The following is a 15401-nucleotide window of genomic DNA, read 5'->3' as shown; positions in this document are numbered from 1 at the left end:
CAAAGAAAGGAAACGTCTTTCCAGCCACAGGTATTACCAGAGTACCTCCCCTTTGCTGGTTTAATGAGCAAAAGCTGAGTGAGGTTCAGGCCATTGGACCTCAAAGCCATCAGTGTGTGTTGTCCCATTGCAATGAAAGTCTTTCTATCCACCTCAAGGTACCTGTCTGTCTGAGAGGGTCACTAGCCTAAGGCAGGTTCCTTGTAATGAGGGTGTGTGCCTGTGAAGAATGGGTTTCCTGCAGTCAGCAATGAGTTTTCACCAAGTGCTCAGCTTGGAAAGACTTGGACACTGAGTTCGAAGCTCAGCTTTTGGGAACACATTCACTGCATTTACTGAAAGCAGCAGGTTCAAGTGCTAGACGAGGCCTTGGTCCTTCACCAGCCCACAGCTTGATCCAAAACAGAGCTGTGAGGCCACTCTGGTCCCAGATGACAATATGGTAGAGGAATTCATACAGAGAAAGAATCTCAGAGAGGAAACCTCATCTTCTAGGTACCATCTACACGCAGGTTAGTGTGAGTGGCCGATGTATCCCTTGCATGTGACCTGAACCCTGTCAGGGCCTGGGTGCTAAGTACTGTATGTGCTCTTGGCACAGGGTAGGTTGGAGTCCCCTAGAAGCCTAGGGGCCCATCCCTTCTAAGAGAAATCAGCTTTGTAAGGTAGTTCTTACTAGTCAGTGTGGGTACTCAGACTACAGTGACTTACTGAATACAGCGTATCATGTCCTGACCACTCAGGCTGGTATGAGTGGGTGGCACCCTAGGCACCAAGGTGAATTCTGAGGTGTTTGAGACGGTCTTAGGGAGCGGGTAGTGCAGGGACTGCATGGACTCAGCCTTTAACAGAAACTGATTCATGGTTGACTTGGATGATGCTGAGCATAATGGGTAGTCTGTTTTTATGCAAATGTCTCCTTCATTCAAAGAGACTGGAACCTTTGTGGGACTTCATAACTGAGTTAATAATATACCTTGAGATACTTAAGACTGCTGTCCTGCTGTGTACTCAGTCTTTGAGAGAGCACAGTAACAGCCAATGCCACTTGCTTTGGATTTCCCATGCAATCAGCGTCTACACCGAATCTAATGCTAACATTTATCTTAAATTATGTATTGTTACATGCCCCTACTCAGGGGTGTGTATATATTGTGGTTTGTCATTTGTGAACCAGCCTGTTGAAAGCTGCGTGGATATGACTTGGTGGCTTGTTTGCTCTTTGTTATCTGAGCCGGTTGGGGTTCAGTTGGAGTCAATGATTTCTTCTGTTATAAACTCTGTTGAAGGTTTCTATGAAGTATCCCTCATTCCTTCCCCAAATGATGCTTTTCATGCTGTTCAATAAGTACAGAGCAAAGACCTTCTTTAGGGACACAGGCAAATGGGACAGATCAGACTTCCATATCAGACAGACCGCAGATAGGTCAGAAACCACAAATTCAGATGACAGAAAGCATGGGACGAAGCAGAGAAAACAAACTCGACTAATCTGGGGGAACTGCCCAATTTCCTTAATGTGACATTGATTCGTTTCATTGATTCTAAAGTTATTATTAATGCTTCTAACTTGTGAACACAAGCGTGGGGTCAGTGGATGGAGAACAGCATGGTGTGCACCTTGGCTCCTTCTCCTGCTCTGTCTTCTGAGCCCTTGGATAGACTTTGGCTTCTACTTACTGTGGGTGGGCCTGTCACAGGCATGAGCAGCAGATAGCAGAAGAGATAGCAGCTACTTACTGTGGGTGAGCCTGTCACAGGCATGAGCAGCAGATAGCAGAGCAGTGAGCCCCAGAAGGGATCTGGAACTCCAACCTCACCTCAGTCCCTTAAGCAAGGCCTGACTGATTTTCATTTTATAGAAGGAACCTTGTGTGGAGAAGGTGAGAAAAAGCTGTACTGATCCCCAGTCCGGAAGGGACCTCCCCTTCCTGGCCTTCTGGGTTGGGATTATTCTTCTGCTCCCTGGTCCTACAGTGTGGGAGCTCGTCCCTTCCTTCATGGTCAGCAGTTTCTCATATGTGGCCCAGAGTGAGTGAGTGTCCTGTGTTCCGTTCACAATGATAGGTGCGTGAAGCTGCTGAGTCTCCCCACCAGCCTCCGGCCACAGAAGGTTAAAAGCTTGCTGGGGCAGAGCATGTCCACCAAGAGCCCCTTCATCTATTCGCCAATCATCGCACACAACCGTGGAGAAGAACGCAACAAAAAAATAGGTAGGCCACAGTCTGCTTCTGGCCAGTTTTCCTGTGTATGCATACACTTATGTACATACTTGTGTATATGCTCTCCTGGAAATTTATATCATGTGTTGCCTTAAGCAGGCAGCTGCTCACTGATCTAGTTTTTAGAAACTTATTTTATGGAAGACGATACATGGATGATCTAGAAGCCATGAAGACCTGGGGTATCACATGTTAACGATAGGGAACATCTGTGTGTTTGTTTACTGGTTACCATCCTGTGGTCCAGTCACAGGGGCTCCACACTGGTCCTTGTCACTGCCTTTAAAGGTCACAGTCATCCAGTGGTAACTAGAGTTGAACATGTAGGCATACCCACTTCATGTCAAAACCATTGCAGTATTAGTGCGTTAAGCACTTTGTTCTGAAATAGACTTTGTGTTGGATGGATCTGCTCCAGTGTAAGCTGTTATAAACATTATGACCACCTTAAGGAGGTTAGGGTAAGGCTGTGATATTTGATTGGTGGAGCATGAGAAATACTCTTACATTTTCTTGAATTAGATAGAGTCTTACCATGTAGCCCAAGCTTATCTCAAATTCATGTAGTCTAGGCTAGCCTTGGACTCTAGATCTCTCTGTCTCTTTTGAGCCAATATTATAGACATATCTCAACATTCCTGGCTACTTGAAATTTTTTATTTTGACTTAGGATATTTTCAACTGTTGGTTTGGGTACTGTCTATATGAGAACAAGTCTCTACCTCCAACACATTTTCCTGTCTAGTATATGTAGGTAGAATACAAATCTATGAAAAACAAAGATCGGGGTAAGATATAAGTAAGTTCTTGAAAATTGTAGGGCCATTAAAAGTTGTTCATGGTATTTCCAGTAATCCCAGAGCAGAGCCCATGGACTTTCAGGAAGTTGGGGCAGGGTGGCCTGCCCTGGTTTGGCTCTGCATGGTCTATATCTGTTCACTGTGAAGATGACAGAGAAGGAGCTGGTGTGTGGCTCATTGGCAGAGTGCTCACCTAGCATTCACAGAGCTGGGGTTGGAGCCCAAGCACTGACTGTACTGTGTATGGTCATTCACATAGGTAACCCCAGCTCTTGGGAGGAGGGCATAGGTGGGTCGGAAGTTTGAAGCCTTCCTTGGCGACATAGTGAGTTGGAGGATAGTCTGTGCTGCAAGAGCGGTTGTCCCATAGAGAGCGTGAGAGGAACTAAGGAGGAAGTAAAGAGAGCTAAAGGCTAATGTTTCAAGAGAAGACAGCTGATACTGAGTGCTGGTGAATTCCTGCAAATGTATGTTGGGTCTCCAAATTCCATCTTGATATTTGGTTTTGAAAGTCAGCCCTAAGCCAGACATGGTGGCACATGCCTTTAGTTTCAGCACTTGGGAGGCAGAGATAGACATATTTCTGAGTTTAGAGCCAGTCTGCTCTACAGAGTAAGTTCAGGACAGCCAGGGCTACACAGTGAAACCCTGTTCTCCCCTCCCCAAAGAAAGTCAGCTCCAGGCATAAGTCTCTTACCATTGCTCCTTTGCTCTGGAGAAAGGACATATGGTGGTGACAGGAAGTGTCTAGTCAGGTGTACTTGATAACGAGGAGGGAAGATGGCATTTCTCACTCAGCATACACTGTTAAGGAGGAGAGAGGCAGTGGTCTCTTTGCACTGCATTGGGCCCTAGTGAAACCTCTGATGGGAGTGGCTCCCTTCATCTTATTGGAGGCAGAGGATGGCATCCTCCTACACTGGCTCACTGAGTTCTCAATTACCCCATGTAACTGGATAACTTATAAATAAGATCCTGTCTCAAAACCAACAAATCCCACGAGACTCTTAATCTTACCATGCACCACTGATACTCTGTAAAGTGCAGTGCTCATGAAGCAGCCACACTGGCCCACTGACGCAGAGGCAGGCAAGAAGCTGGACAATGTTCTCAGGACCCCTTCCCTCCAACCCCCAAGGACATCTCCAAGACCCACTTGGAGAGCCACTTAGAAACATTTGAAATTTAATCCAAAGATGCATAGTCTTCAGGCCTCCAGCATGGGCTCAGTAATCAGGAGAGTTCCAGAAAGGACACTAGAAGCAATATAACATAAATTACATCTTCCACTCAAAAGTGTACATTTAGAGTTGAAATGGAGCTCGTTTGTCAGAGTGCTTCCTTGGCACTCATGAGCAGGGTTCATGTCCTGTGCCTGAAGACAAGGACGCTGGCACCTGTGGCCTCAGCACCCTACAGCTGTGCACACCGCTGGAGTTGGTCAGCCTGTCTAGTTTCCTGACACTCAACGGTGTTATCTACACAGTTCACACTTGAGAGCCTCCCAACTGAGCTCTCTATTCCAAACAAACCAAAACAAGAACCTAAGCCAAACCAAACCAAACCAACCAGCCAAACAAAAATCTCCTAATATTTTAAGTAAGCTTATGCTGCTGTGTTGGGCTGCATGTGATTTAGACAAGCTTGCTGGCTAGACTGTGTTTGCTTCAGTCTCTTCTGCAAATGTAGACTATTTTCATAAAAGGAAGCTTCAACAACTTCCTATGACTGAATCAGGGAAAGTGCAGCTGAACTGGCTTCAATAATGTACAACCTAGGCAGCCAATGGTGATGTGCCCTGTGCTGTGTCCAGATTCTTACTCATCTCTGGGTAAATGTTCCCATAGCTCATCGGATCCAGCACTACCCCAGCTTTCCCTCTGACATTTTATGTAAACAAATGGGGCTGATGCTTTTTCTAACCAGTTCTTAAGGGAAAAAAGCTTACCACTGGTCCAGACGGCACCCCAAAGGTCTAAGCTAGAAGATCCAAGAGAGGAAGCTAGACTGTCTATGTGCAGGGCTGGAGCACAACAGGGCGCAGAGTCTCCTGGTTTCTTTGTTTTGAGACAAGGTCTTCTTTCTTCTACTTTATCTTCACTCTTTATGCCCCTGCTCTAGCTCCCTTGAAGACTGACATTTCAGACCAGAGCCACCACACCTTCTTGGGGCTGATGTGATTTGCCATAGGACTTCATGTCCTTGCAAGGTCTTGTGCTGGTATCAACCTGTGCCCCAGGGGCAAAGTAGTGGCCTGGACAGGCCAGGGATGTCATCAGTCATTTTGGGTGTTACTGTAGCCTGGCCCTGAAGCTCTTACTTCCTATTAGGTGGCTTTGGATACTGACAGTGCCACCCTGGGCTCCAGTTGTGTCATCTGTGGAATTGGACTTTAGAACCTGACTCAAGATTGTTCTGGATCAAGTGAGAATGTTTCTCATTGGTGGATATTCAGACACTTGGGGCAGTTGTGTGTACCCCAAAGCAGGTTGTTGCAATAAATCAGGAGTATGTCTGACAAGGTTTTAGGGAACATAGAGAAAACATGCTCTGAGCCTCTTGTAAGAGGCCCCTGTACCTGCCAGAGAAGCACAGGTCACCACCATAGCCATCATCACTGGTGTCACTGGTGTCACTGGTCTGCTGGGTTTCATAGCTGTGGAGAGAACTCAGTGTGAACTGTTCGTGCCAAGGCAAAAGTATGGCCCATTGCTCTGCTCCACAGGTAAACCAACACAGCAACAAACCAAGAATAGCAATGGCACCAACTCACCTTGGAGACCTTCTGTATGTGTTTTGTAGATTTCCAGTGGGTTCAAGGAGATGTGTGTGAAGTTCAGCTGATGGTGTACAACCCGATGCCGTTTGAGCTCCGCGTGGAAAACATGGTATGTGTAACTAGACATTTGGCCTAGATATATTTCCACTGAAAACACCTTTTTGCTTAACATTGGGTGTATACATCCACTGACATCCACTTGATTTTACTTCCGGGTAGGTAAGGCTTCTGAACACTCTGTGTGCAGACACTGCTTTGTCATCTCAGTGTCTGCTTGGCGCTCATCTACAAGCGTGCCTTCAGTTTTTGTACACACTGATCTTAACTGAATATAGATTTGAAATAGTCACTTGGTGGTCAGGGCTCAGGGTTTAATACAGGTATTGGGTTAGTAAGAAAAGAATGTTTGCACTACATGGCTCTGACCCCGCTGTTCGGATTTCGAGCCCTCTTGATGCTCACTCAGTTTGTAGTCATTCAAGCCTCTCAGAACAGCTCACTTGTGTGGTCACGGAAGGAGATGTATGTAGCCTTGTCGTATGGGACTCAGGCTAGACCCCTGTGAACACTGTCTTACAGATCCATCCTTGAGGTACATCCCTTGTATGTGCAGGTATATGTGCACGTGTGCGTGTGGACGCTCCAGTTTGATGTTGGGGCTCTTCCCCGTTGTTCTTTCACCTCAATTTTGTTTCTTTTTGGTTTTTAGAGACAGGATTTCTTTGTGCAGCCATGGCTGTCCTAGAACTCATTCTGTAGATCAGGCTGGCCTTAAACTCAGAGATCCACCTGCCTCTCCCTCCTGAGGGCTGGGACTAAAGCTGTGTGCCACCACTGCCCGGCCACCTTAATTTTTTGAGGCAGGATCTCCCCATTAAATCCAGAGCTTGCCAATGTGGCTGGTTTTACTAGCAGCTTGCTCCAGGGATTCTTCCTGCTCCTTCTGAGGCTGGAGTTAAAGGTCAGTTTTCACACTCACCTGGCACTTATGTGGGTTCTGGGTATCCAAACTCTGGTCTTCTTTCTTGCTTGATGAACTCATTAACTGTTGAGCTGTCTGTCCTGCCCTCTGTGAGAATCTCTTGCTGCTGTCTGAGGGCTCCTGCTGCTCTCCATATGTTTTCTACCCACCCCCCTTTTGTAGAGACAGAGTCTCACTATGTAACTGGCTGGCCTTGAACTCCCAGCACTATACCTGCCTCTGCCTCCAAGTGCTGGGATTCAAGGCATGTTTAGCATGCCTGGCTTATTTAAAAGACAAATCTTTAAAAGTAGCTTTCATTGTTTTTATGATAAGCACATTAAAAATATGCTTATTGTAAAAAAATTTAAGAGTAAAAAATGATAACTTAAAGCTCTACTTGGAGATCGATAGCTCACCCCTTGGGGTCAGAAACTTAAATTACTGTGAAGCATTTTAGGCATAAGCCCTTACATATTTACCACCCTGAAGATTAGTAACTGGCATTTGGCTTTAGTTAGTTTAAACATAAGGTAAGTATCCATGTGTTTTGCTTAGGGACAACATCCATGTAATGGGCTTTTCTTCTACATTTACCCATGACATCTGTCCATGCCTTACATACATCATTGGATGTCATTAGAGTGCTTTTGCTTCTGGTGTTCTCTGTAGACAGAGTTGGGAAAGGACGTGCCAGTGTGTCCATACATACACATGTTTTCATTTTTCTGTGCACATGCACATATATGTGTGCACATATGTGTGTGGTTTACATTTCTGCCAGCCCAGCCTGTTTCCTCAGAGTCCCTCCCTGCCTCCCTCATTTTGATGTTGGGGTACTTTCTTCTATTGTGAGTAATGCTCACAGAGTTTGCACATTCACTCCTGGTCAATGAATCTAAAACAGCTTCCACTGTTTTGACCACTGTCCTGTGGAGAAGAATCCCACTTGGGAGAATCTCGAAATTCTTTCCCTATTAAGGTCCTCTTTGTTCTGGTTATATTCAGTAGCTGCCACAAAATCTTGCCCAACATCTTGGAATTTACCCCAAGATGTTTATGGTCTTTGTTAATGCTATTTTCTTCTTTTTGCTTTTAGGTTAAAAAAATTTTTTTTTCCTAGCTCATAATAATGCCAGTGCTGTTTACACTTCCTCTGGCCTTTGCCTCTTTGCTGACCATACTTGCTTATTCAGGGTTCAACATGGATTCCAAGGGGTGGCAGTGATAAGACTTTGTCTTTGTGAACAGATATCCCTGTCGCACTGACTGGAACCTCCTAAGGACTGCTGTCTCTGGCTATGGCCTGTCAAGGAGCAGCTTCCTGAGGCTGGGGACTTGTGTGTTCACTAGTAAGCTCAGTGCCTGCTCTACACTGAGCCGAACAAATAATTCACAGATGCCCTGGTGTGAAGTCAGCTTCTGAGAACTTCCACACTCTCCTTCTTGTTTGTGTGTGAAACACGATTTATTTACTCTTCTTTGGGTCTGCATTCTCATTTGACGAATCAGATAATGATATGTGGACCTAGCCTCGGGTGGGGGGGGTTGCTTGTCATCCTGCTCTAGGTGTTCAGATCACGCTAGTCTCCCTTGAAGCTCTCTTTGGGGTTTTGAAAAGCAGCTGGCCTTTAATTCCCCTAGTTTCTGCACTGAATGCCACAGAGTCCATTAGGAGGTGGCCATCCAGCAGGGGTCTGGGCTGTGCTTCCTCACAGTGTTCCTTCCCTTCCTGCAGGGGCTGCTCACCAGTGGAGTGGAGTTTGAATCTCTTCCTGCAGCTCTCTCCCTTCCTGCGGAATCTGGTTTGTACCCGGTGACACTGGTTGGGGTCCCACAGACTACAGGGACGATCACCGTGAACGGTAAGGAGAGTTCCTCTGTGGTTTCTGAATCACTGGAGCTGGTCACCCGACCTGTGATCCTAACCAGAAATGACAATGAGACGATGACATCTATTTTCAACGTTAAATGATGGGGAAAAAATTGATTTTATGATGTGCCAGGTACCTGATGTGCTGCAGTGGGGACAGGGTCAGTCCTGTGCCTTGGCTCATCTGGTTTCCCTCACGCCATCTTGGCTTTGCTCCTTTAGGACAACATGGACTCAGCTTCTCTCACTGCCACCAACTCCTCTCCAGTGCCACTGTGCCCCTCAGAGTTTTGAGTGTCAGTGCAGACTCTACCGTCCACTGCCACAGTGGTTTCTTAATGCCTTGCATTCTCTGTCTAACTCTTGACACCCATCAAAACTGTCACCAGGGTCAAGAGCAGTTCTCTCCTGGCTGAAGCTGGGCCTACTGTCTAGTCTTTTCCAAATTTTGTACAGCCTTGGCACGGTACCTCCTTCCTGGTCTTGTTCAGTCTCGGTTTCTGCATGCTGTATTCCTGGCTTCCTTCCTCCATTATCTTACCCCTTCCTCCTCCCTGCCCTCCCTGGCCCCCATCCTTCTTTCTTCCCAGTTTGCATGATGTGTGCGTGTGTATGGAGTAGCACACAAGCCATGGCATGCACGCGGAGGTCAGATGACAGTCCTCTCCTATTCACTTCCGTGTGTTCTGCATTAAACTCAGGCTCCTGGTTTGCAGGCTAAGCACCTTTACCTGCCAAGCTACTTCCCTGGACCCTTCCCTGGAGTCTTCAGTCTACCTTTTATTTCTTTCCCTTTCCTCTTCTTACTTCACAACCCTACCAAGTTGGGACGGCTTCCTGTCCATGCATGCTTCTGGTGTTCGTTAGGGACAGCCCCCACTGCTTGCCATCTCATTGGGAGTCCTGTGAACTCTTTATATACACCATGTCACACCAGGACCCCACCTCTCCTCCCTAAAGTAGCCTTTCTCCTAGAGGCTCGCATCTCAGTGAAGTGTCTTTATGCACCATTTATCCTGTTTTGCAAACCTCATTGTCAATACTGTGTAATGTAGGCATGCTCCACCCCGCCCCCTCAGCTACTTTATTGGGTTCTTATCTCTATTACCTTTCTCTATTCCAATCCTTTCCAACACTGGGTAGTCAAGAACGGTCAGAGGGGTAAGGGGATGTAAACCTCTTTAGATACTTCCTGCTGATTAGGGGTGTCAACTCTAATCTTCATCTTCAGGATACCCAATTTCTTCTCCTGTCTTTGCTCAGAACCACTTGGCAAACAGCAGCCAGGAGCAGGAAGGGAGCAGCAGCTGCCACAGGCCCACTTGGGGCTCGCCCATTCATACCCTCCCCGAGTCCCCAAAATCCAAACATAAGCTGTCTGCAGCTGGCTAAACTCATGCCCCTCCTAGAGTATGAGGCGATCATAGTCAGTGGCTATGAACAATCTGAAGCAGTCCTATGTCTCACACCTGGGATTAAGACAAAACATTCACATAACATAACTGGGCTTTTAAAGACACCACAATTCTCACTACAATCAAGACTCGCTATTTCCTGCTGTCTTCATGGCTGGTCTCATGTCATGGTTCTTTTGAAGGGTTTATCACAGAGCGCAGGACTGGCCTTTTCTGCCTTCAGTGTCCTTGCTGATGTGCTCCTCCCATCCAGGGCCCCATCAACGCTCATAGGTCTTGCTTCAAGGCATATCCTGACCCGGAGCATCTCTTCTCAGTATCCTTATCTTCTCTCTTGGAGAGACTTGAATGTCACAGGATTCCTGATGGTACCCATAGTACACCTGTCCTCTGAACCTTATATGGATTGTCTTCAAGGGCATCTGAGCCTCAACCAGTTCTCAAACATTCTTCTTAGCCTGTCATCCTGATTTGGTCCCCATGATGTTCCCACGACACTCACTAATATCTTAGTTTCCATGGCACCAGGGGTGGCTTCTTCCTGTGCCTTGGCAGCCTTAACTGTTGCCCAGCAGCAAATGTGTTATCTGGGAATGATGTTGCTTGCTAGACAGTTAGATATAGTTCAGTAAGTGCTGAGGTGGCTGGAGATGTGAGAGCTAGGTGATGCTGGGGACCCAGCAGGGAGGTGGACAGTGGAGGCCCGCCTTAGCTGGTCACCTGATCTTAGAAGGTCCACCAGAAGTGGGCCACTGGAAGCAGGACAGAACCAATGTATAGATGGGCTCCAGGCAGAGAGAGCAGCTTCTCCAGTCTGAGGCTGGCATATCTGGGGTGGGGTGGTTGGATGGAGGTAGTCAGGGTGGGGTAGGTAGTAATGGGGTGGGAAGGAGATGGGCATCATGGAGGCCTTGAGAATCATCCTGAAGCTCACCTACTGTCTAGTGGGGCTTTGGTGTTAGCTGCCATATTTGTACAGAGGAGAACCTTGTCAGACAGGCTTCAGAGCTACCTGACCACAGGTTGTCAGGTAGATCGTAAAAGACTGGCATCTGCCCTCAGAGTCCAGGTAGGATGGACACAGGCAGAGCTGTGAATAGGGAGAGTAAGGCACGAATGGGTGGTCCAGGGACAAGAGAGAAGCTAGTGTACCTCAGAGTAAGAGCCTAGGAGCAGGACCTCCTGGGGTTATCCTTGGCTTCAGTTCCTACTTTTGGTGAGCATTGGCTGCCTGGATAGCCTATATCATCCTGACTTACACTAAATATTGTCCTCAGACTAGAGTTTATGTGGCCATGGTTTTAGCACTGGCTATGTCTTAAGTGAAACAAAGTGACTGATTGTAATTAAGAATTATAAAGTAACAAGTGCTTAATATACAAAATCATATCAGGTTCTACACAGAGGAAAGCACGGGGATATTAGTGCCCAAGGGAGTCCCTGGGAAGAAAATAAACACCATAGAAAGACTTTGAGAGGCTCTGAGTGGGAAGGAAGCAAGTGGCTGCTGTGTCAGAGGGGCCTTCTCTGTTGGAGATTGGTGTGGCTGCTGTGTCAGGGAAGAATGCAGCTGCTGAGCTGCTGTGTCAGAGGGAGTGTGGCTGCTGTGATAGAGTGTATGTGGTTGTTGTACCAAGGAGGGGTGTAGCTGTACCTGGGAGTGGGCGTGGCTATGCAAGGAAGTGGGTGTGGCTGCAGTGGCTGGGAGGAGATGTCTAGAGTTGTTCCACCAACTAAATGGTGCCGACAGGGAAGATGAATGGCTCCTCCTTAGGGAATACAGGGAAGGAGAATGGCTCCTCCTTAGGGAATAACTTTCTTGTCCCTCAGGGATGTAATGCACAGAAGTTATCAATCTAGGCTTCTAGCTACTGGCCATCACTTACATTTGTTACAAAGCCAAGTACTGTGTACAGAATCATCTTTGAGATCTCAAAAGCCATTTTAAAGCTTTGCTTAAACAATTTCAAGTGCTCCTCTTTCTTCTTGCGAGGACCCTGTGCTGATTTTAAATTGTGGTCCTCACACCCATGCGGTCGAGCTGCCAAGTCATGAAGCAGCCGTAATGACAGTAATTGGCTCTTGAACCTTCATCTCTCAACAGAAGGTTCTAAAGTCACTTTCAAATGCTCATTAAGTCACATTATACCTTGGAAAGGAATATTAAGCATCACTATCATGTTAGAGATACGAAACCCAAAAGACATATTAGCAAAGAGCAGAGACGGTGACTGCTGAGCCGTGAGGATTGGGAGTACTTAGGACTCTCTGTTTAGGCCTGTCCAACCTTGGGAAGCAGGGCACAGTGTCCTTTGCTTCATTTTGTCCAACTCAGCCAGGGTCTTTGGTGTACAGGGAGCAGTAGGGGGACCTGGTGAGGGAGTAGGGGGGATTTTAGTGCTTTTTTGTGGCCTTAGTAGGGCCAAACCTTGTCAGGAGGTATGAGAAACACCAGCATCTGTGTTGCAGGCTACCACACTACGGTCTTTGGGGTCTTCAGTGACTGTCTTCTGGACAACCTGCCGGGACTGAAGACCAGTGGCTCCACTGTGGAAGTCATCCCTGCCTTGCCAAGACTGCAGATCAGCACATCGCTGCCCAGGTAGGAGCCTGAGGGGTCAGTGGCTGGAAGGAGTCAAGCTTACAACACTCTTTGGTTATACTTTTCTTAAAAATAGCACAAAAGGTTGGGGATCATCTGACTTGGGTAAGGCAGAAAACAGCAGAGGGACCTTAAGGGACCAGAGAGTTAACATGTTCCTGAAAAAGTAGAAGATCACAGTTGAAACCTTTCTCACCAGAGCAAAGGTACAATTAGCCTTTAGAGTCACAAAGACCGGTTTAGTTTTATGGCCATTTAAGAAAACTCTTAGGGCCTAGAGATATGGCTCAGTGGGTAAGGTGCTTGCCCCACAAACCTGAGTTTGGATTCCCAGCACCCGTGTAAAAAGCCAGGCCTGGTTGCACATGCCTGTAACACCAGAGACAGGACCCTGGGGGTCACTGTCATCCTAGCTGAAATAGCTAGTTCCATCTTTACTGAGAGCCCTACCAAAATAATAATAATGATGATGATGATGATGATGATGATGATGATGATGATGATGATGATGATAATAATAATAATAAAATAATAATAATAATAATGATAAATAATAATAATAAAAAAGTGTACAGCTGTAGAGGAAGACATCTGAAGTTGACCTCTGACCTACACACACACACACACACACACACACACACACACACACACACACACACACACACAGTGGGAGAGGAGTAGATTAGAGGTTCTTATGACTTTAAAATATGGTTTTCTTTCTTTCTTTCTTTCTTTCTTTTTTTTTAAAGTTCTTCTCTTTTGTTTGTTTTTAGCATTCTATAGAAGCTAAAAGGGACTAAGCCTAGCTGGCCAGATCAGCTCGCTGCCGAGGGCTCTATGGTCTTGCCTTGCAGTGTCTTAGCCAGCCTGTCTTTAAAAACTGCACCCCTGAGTTGGATGACGTAGCTTCTGCTTATTTTGTAGCCACATATGTAACAGAAGCTTTTTACACATTAAAAAATTCTAATTTTAAGTTAAAAATCTTACATTCTCTCTCCCGTTCCCTCGCCTCTCTCCTGTCCCTCCTATGTCCCATCCCCCACCCCAATTTCATGGCTTCTTTTTCTTTAGTTGTCACTGTTATATAGATGAATAAATGTATGAACGCAACCTGCTGAGTCCATTTAGAGATGTTTGTAAGTGTTTGTCTTTAGGGTTGATCACTTGGCACTGGGTAACTGTTTAGCAGACTCCTCCCTGGGAGAGGCTGGTTGTCCCTGTTTCAGCAGTCAGTCCTCAGAGCTCCTCACCTAGCTGCGGGGCCCAGTGAGGTCCCCTGGCCCTACTCTGCTATGTCAGCTAGTGTCATTGCTCAGGTCTTGTTGGGTGCTGATATCACAGTGTCATACCTGGACAATACAATCTCATAGCCAACTTATTGGTCCTGAGGCTCGTGGGATCTTTCTACCCCCTCCTCTGAGGTATTTCATGAGCTCTAGGTCAAGGGGTTGTGTTATAGATGAATCAGTTGGGGCCAGGCACCCCACAGCCTGTTGTGACTTTCTGTGAAGATCTCAGTCTGCCAGTCTGCTGCAGAAAAGTTTCTTTGATGAGGGGTGGGAGTGACCCTTACCAGGCTGGACCAGAGCACAGCATCAGAAAGTGTAATTTTAAATGATTCAAAATTGTACATCTCAAGTGTCTCAGAACTGAACAGCCGACTCATTTGTTGACTCATAATGATGGATATCCACTGATGTAAAATGCATCGTATGATTTCCCCAATGATTCGGGAATATTTCCCCTTGTCCAGCAGTGTTCTTGGCCACAGGGCTATAACAGTGAACATGGCTGCCCTGGCCTCCTGCTTGTCAAATGGGAGAGAATGACAGGCAGCCGTCTTGCCCAATCCAGAGCTACGAGTTGGGCCGGGAGGAGGCAGCAGCTGTGGATCACAGGGGATGTGTGTGGGGTGTGGGGTATGTGTGGGCGATGGAGGGAGAGCAGGGAGGAGGAAGGGGCATAAAGCAAAATAGAAAACAATAATGCAGAAGGGACCATGGGTCTGATTGCAAGAGCTGGAAGTTCTATATTTGCAGAAGAAGACAGGCTCTTGACCTTGGGTTAGCATCCATAAGATAAAACCTTGATAACTGGGACCTCATCACAATAAAGAAACGGTTGTGTGTCCAAAGATGCCATTAGGAAAATGAAAAGACAGCCCACAGGTTGAAAGGGAGAACTTGCCCAGCACATATCTGATAGAGTGGTATCTATATGAAGAACTTTAAAAGCGCAGTGTAAAGAAGACAAACAACCTAATTTAAAAAAAAATCAGCAAATGATCTCAATAAGTCTTTCAGCCTGAAAGATGCACACACAGAGCATAAGTAGCCTGGGAGAGTACAGAGCCATTAGTCTCTCCACTGGGTGGCTGTGATCAGAAGACAGACACCAGCCAGGCTGGGAAGGGGTTGCAAGAGCAAGAGCTCTCTCTCATGTATGGCTGATGGGAATGTAAAATGCTGTGCCCATCCGGAAGTTTTATAAAAGATCAAACATCAGTTTAATGACCCTCTTGTACCTAAGATGAGAGAGACCATTTACAGTGCACCTGAGAGTTAAACAGTGGCAAGGACCTACATGCCCATCAGCTACCGAAGGCATAAAAGGAGCCCTGCTCCCCCAGGAGTGAAAACATCTTAGCCCCTGGTAGAGCTTTGCCATAGGTGCATCTCAGAAGCACTATGCTGAGGGAAGGAAGCCATAGTGTCTGACTCCTCTTCTATAGACTGTTTGGGAGGCACCC

At 46.6% G+C, this 15401-nt stretch overlaps 1 protein-coding gene across 7 annotated transcripts in view; it reads left to right on the top strand.

Annotated features, from left to right (window-relative positions):
* The window catches only part of TRAPPC9 (trafficking protein particle complex subunit 9), a 427690-nt gene that overhangs the window by 83978 nt on the left and 328311 nt on the right, over positions 1-15401 (top strand). For all 7 annotated transcript variants that reach the window (XM_080939655.1, XM_080939654.1, XM_080939652.1 and 4 more), the window contains 4 exons: positions 2068-2213; positions 5825-5910; positions 8501-8627; positions 12520-12652. In XM_080939655.1, coding sequence (XP_080795781.1) covers positions 2068-2213; positions 5825-5910; positions 8501-8627; positions 12520-12652 — 492 coding nt within the window. The remainder of the gene's footprint in view (positions 1-2067; positions 2214-5824; positions 5911-8500; positions 8628-12519; positions 12653-15401) is intronic.

This window comes from Micromys minutus, assembly GCF_963924665.1.
Source record: "Micromys minutus genome assembly, chromosome: 27".
NCBI classification, from domain to species: Eukaryota; Metazoa; Chordata; class Mammalia; order Rodentia; family Muridae; genus Micromys; species Micromys minutus.
This window is presented reverse-complemented; position numbering and strand designations above follow the sequence as displayed.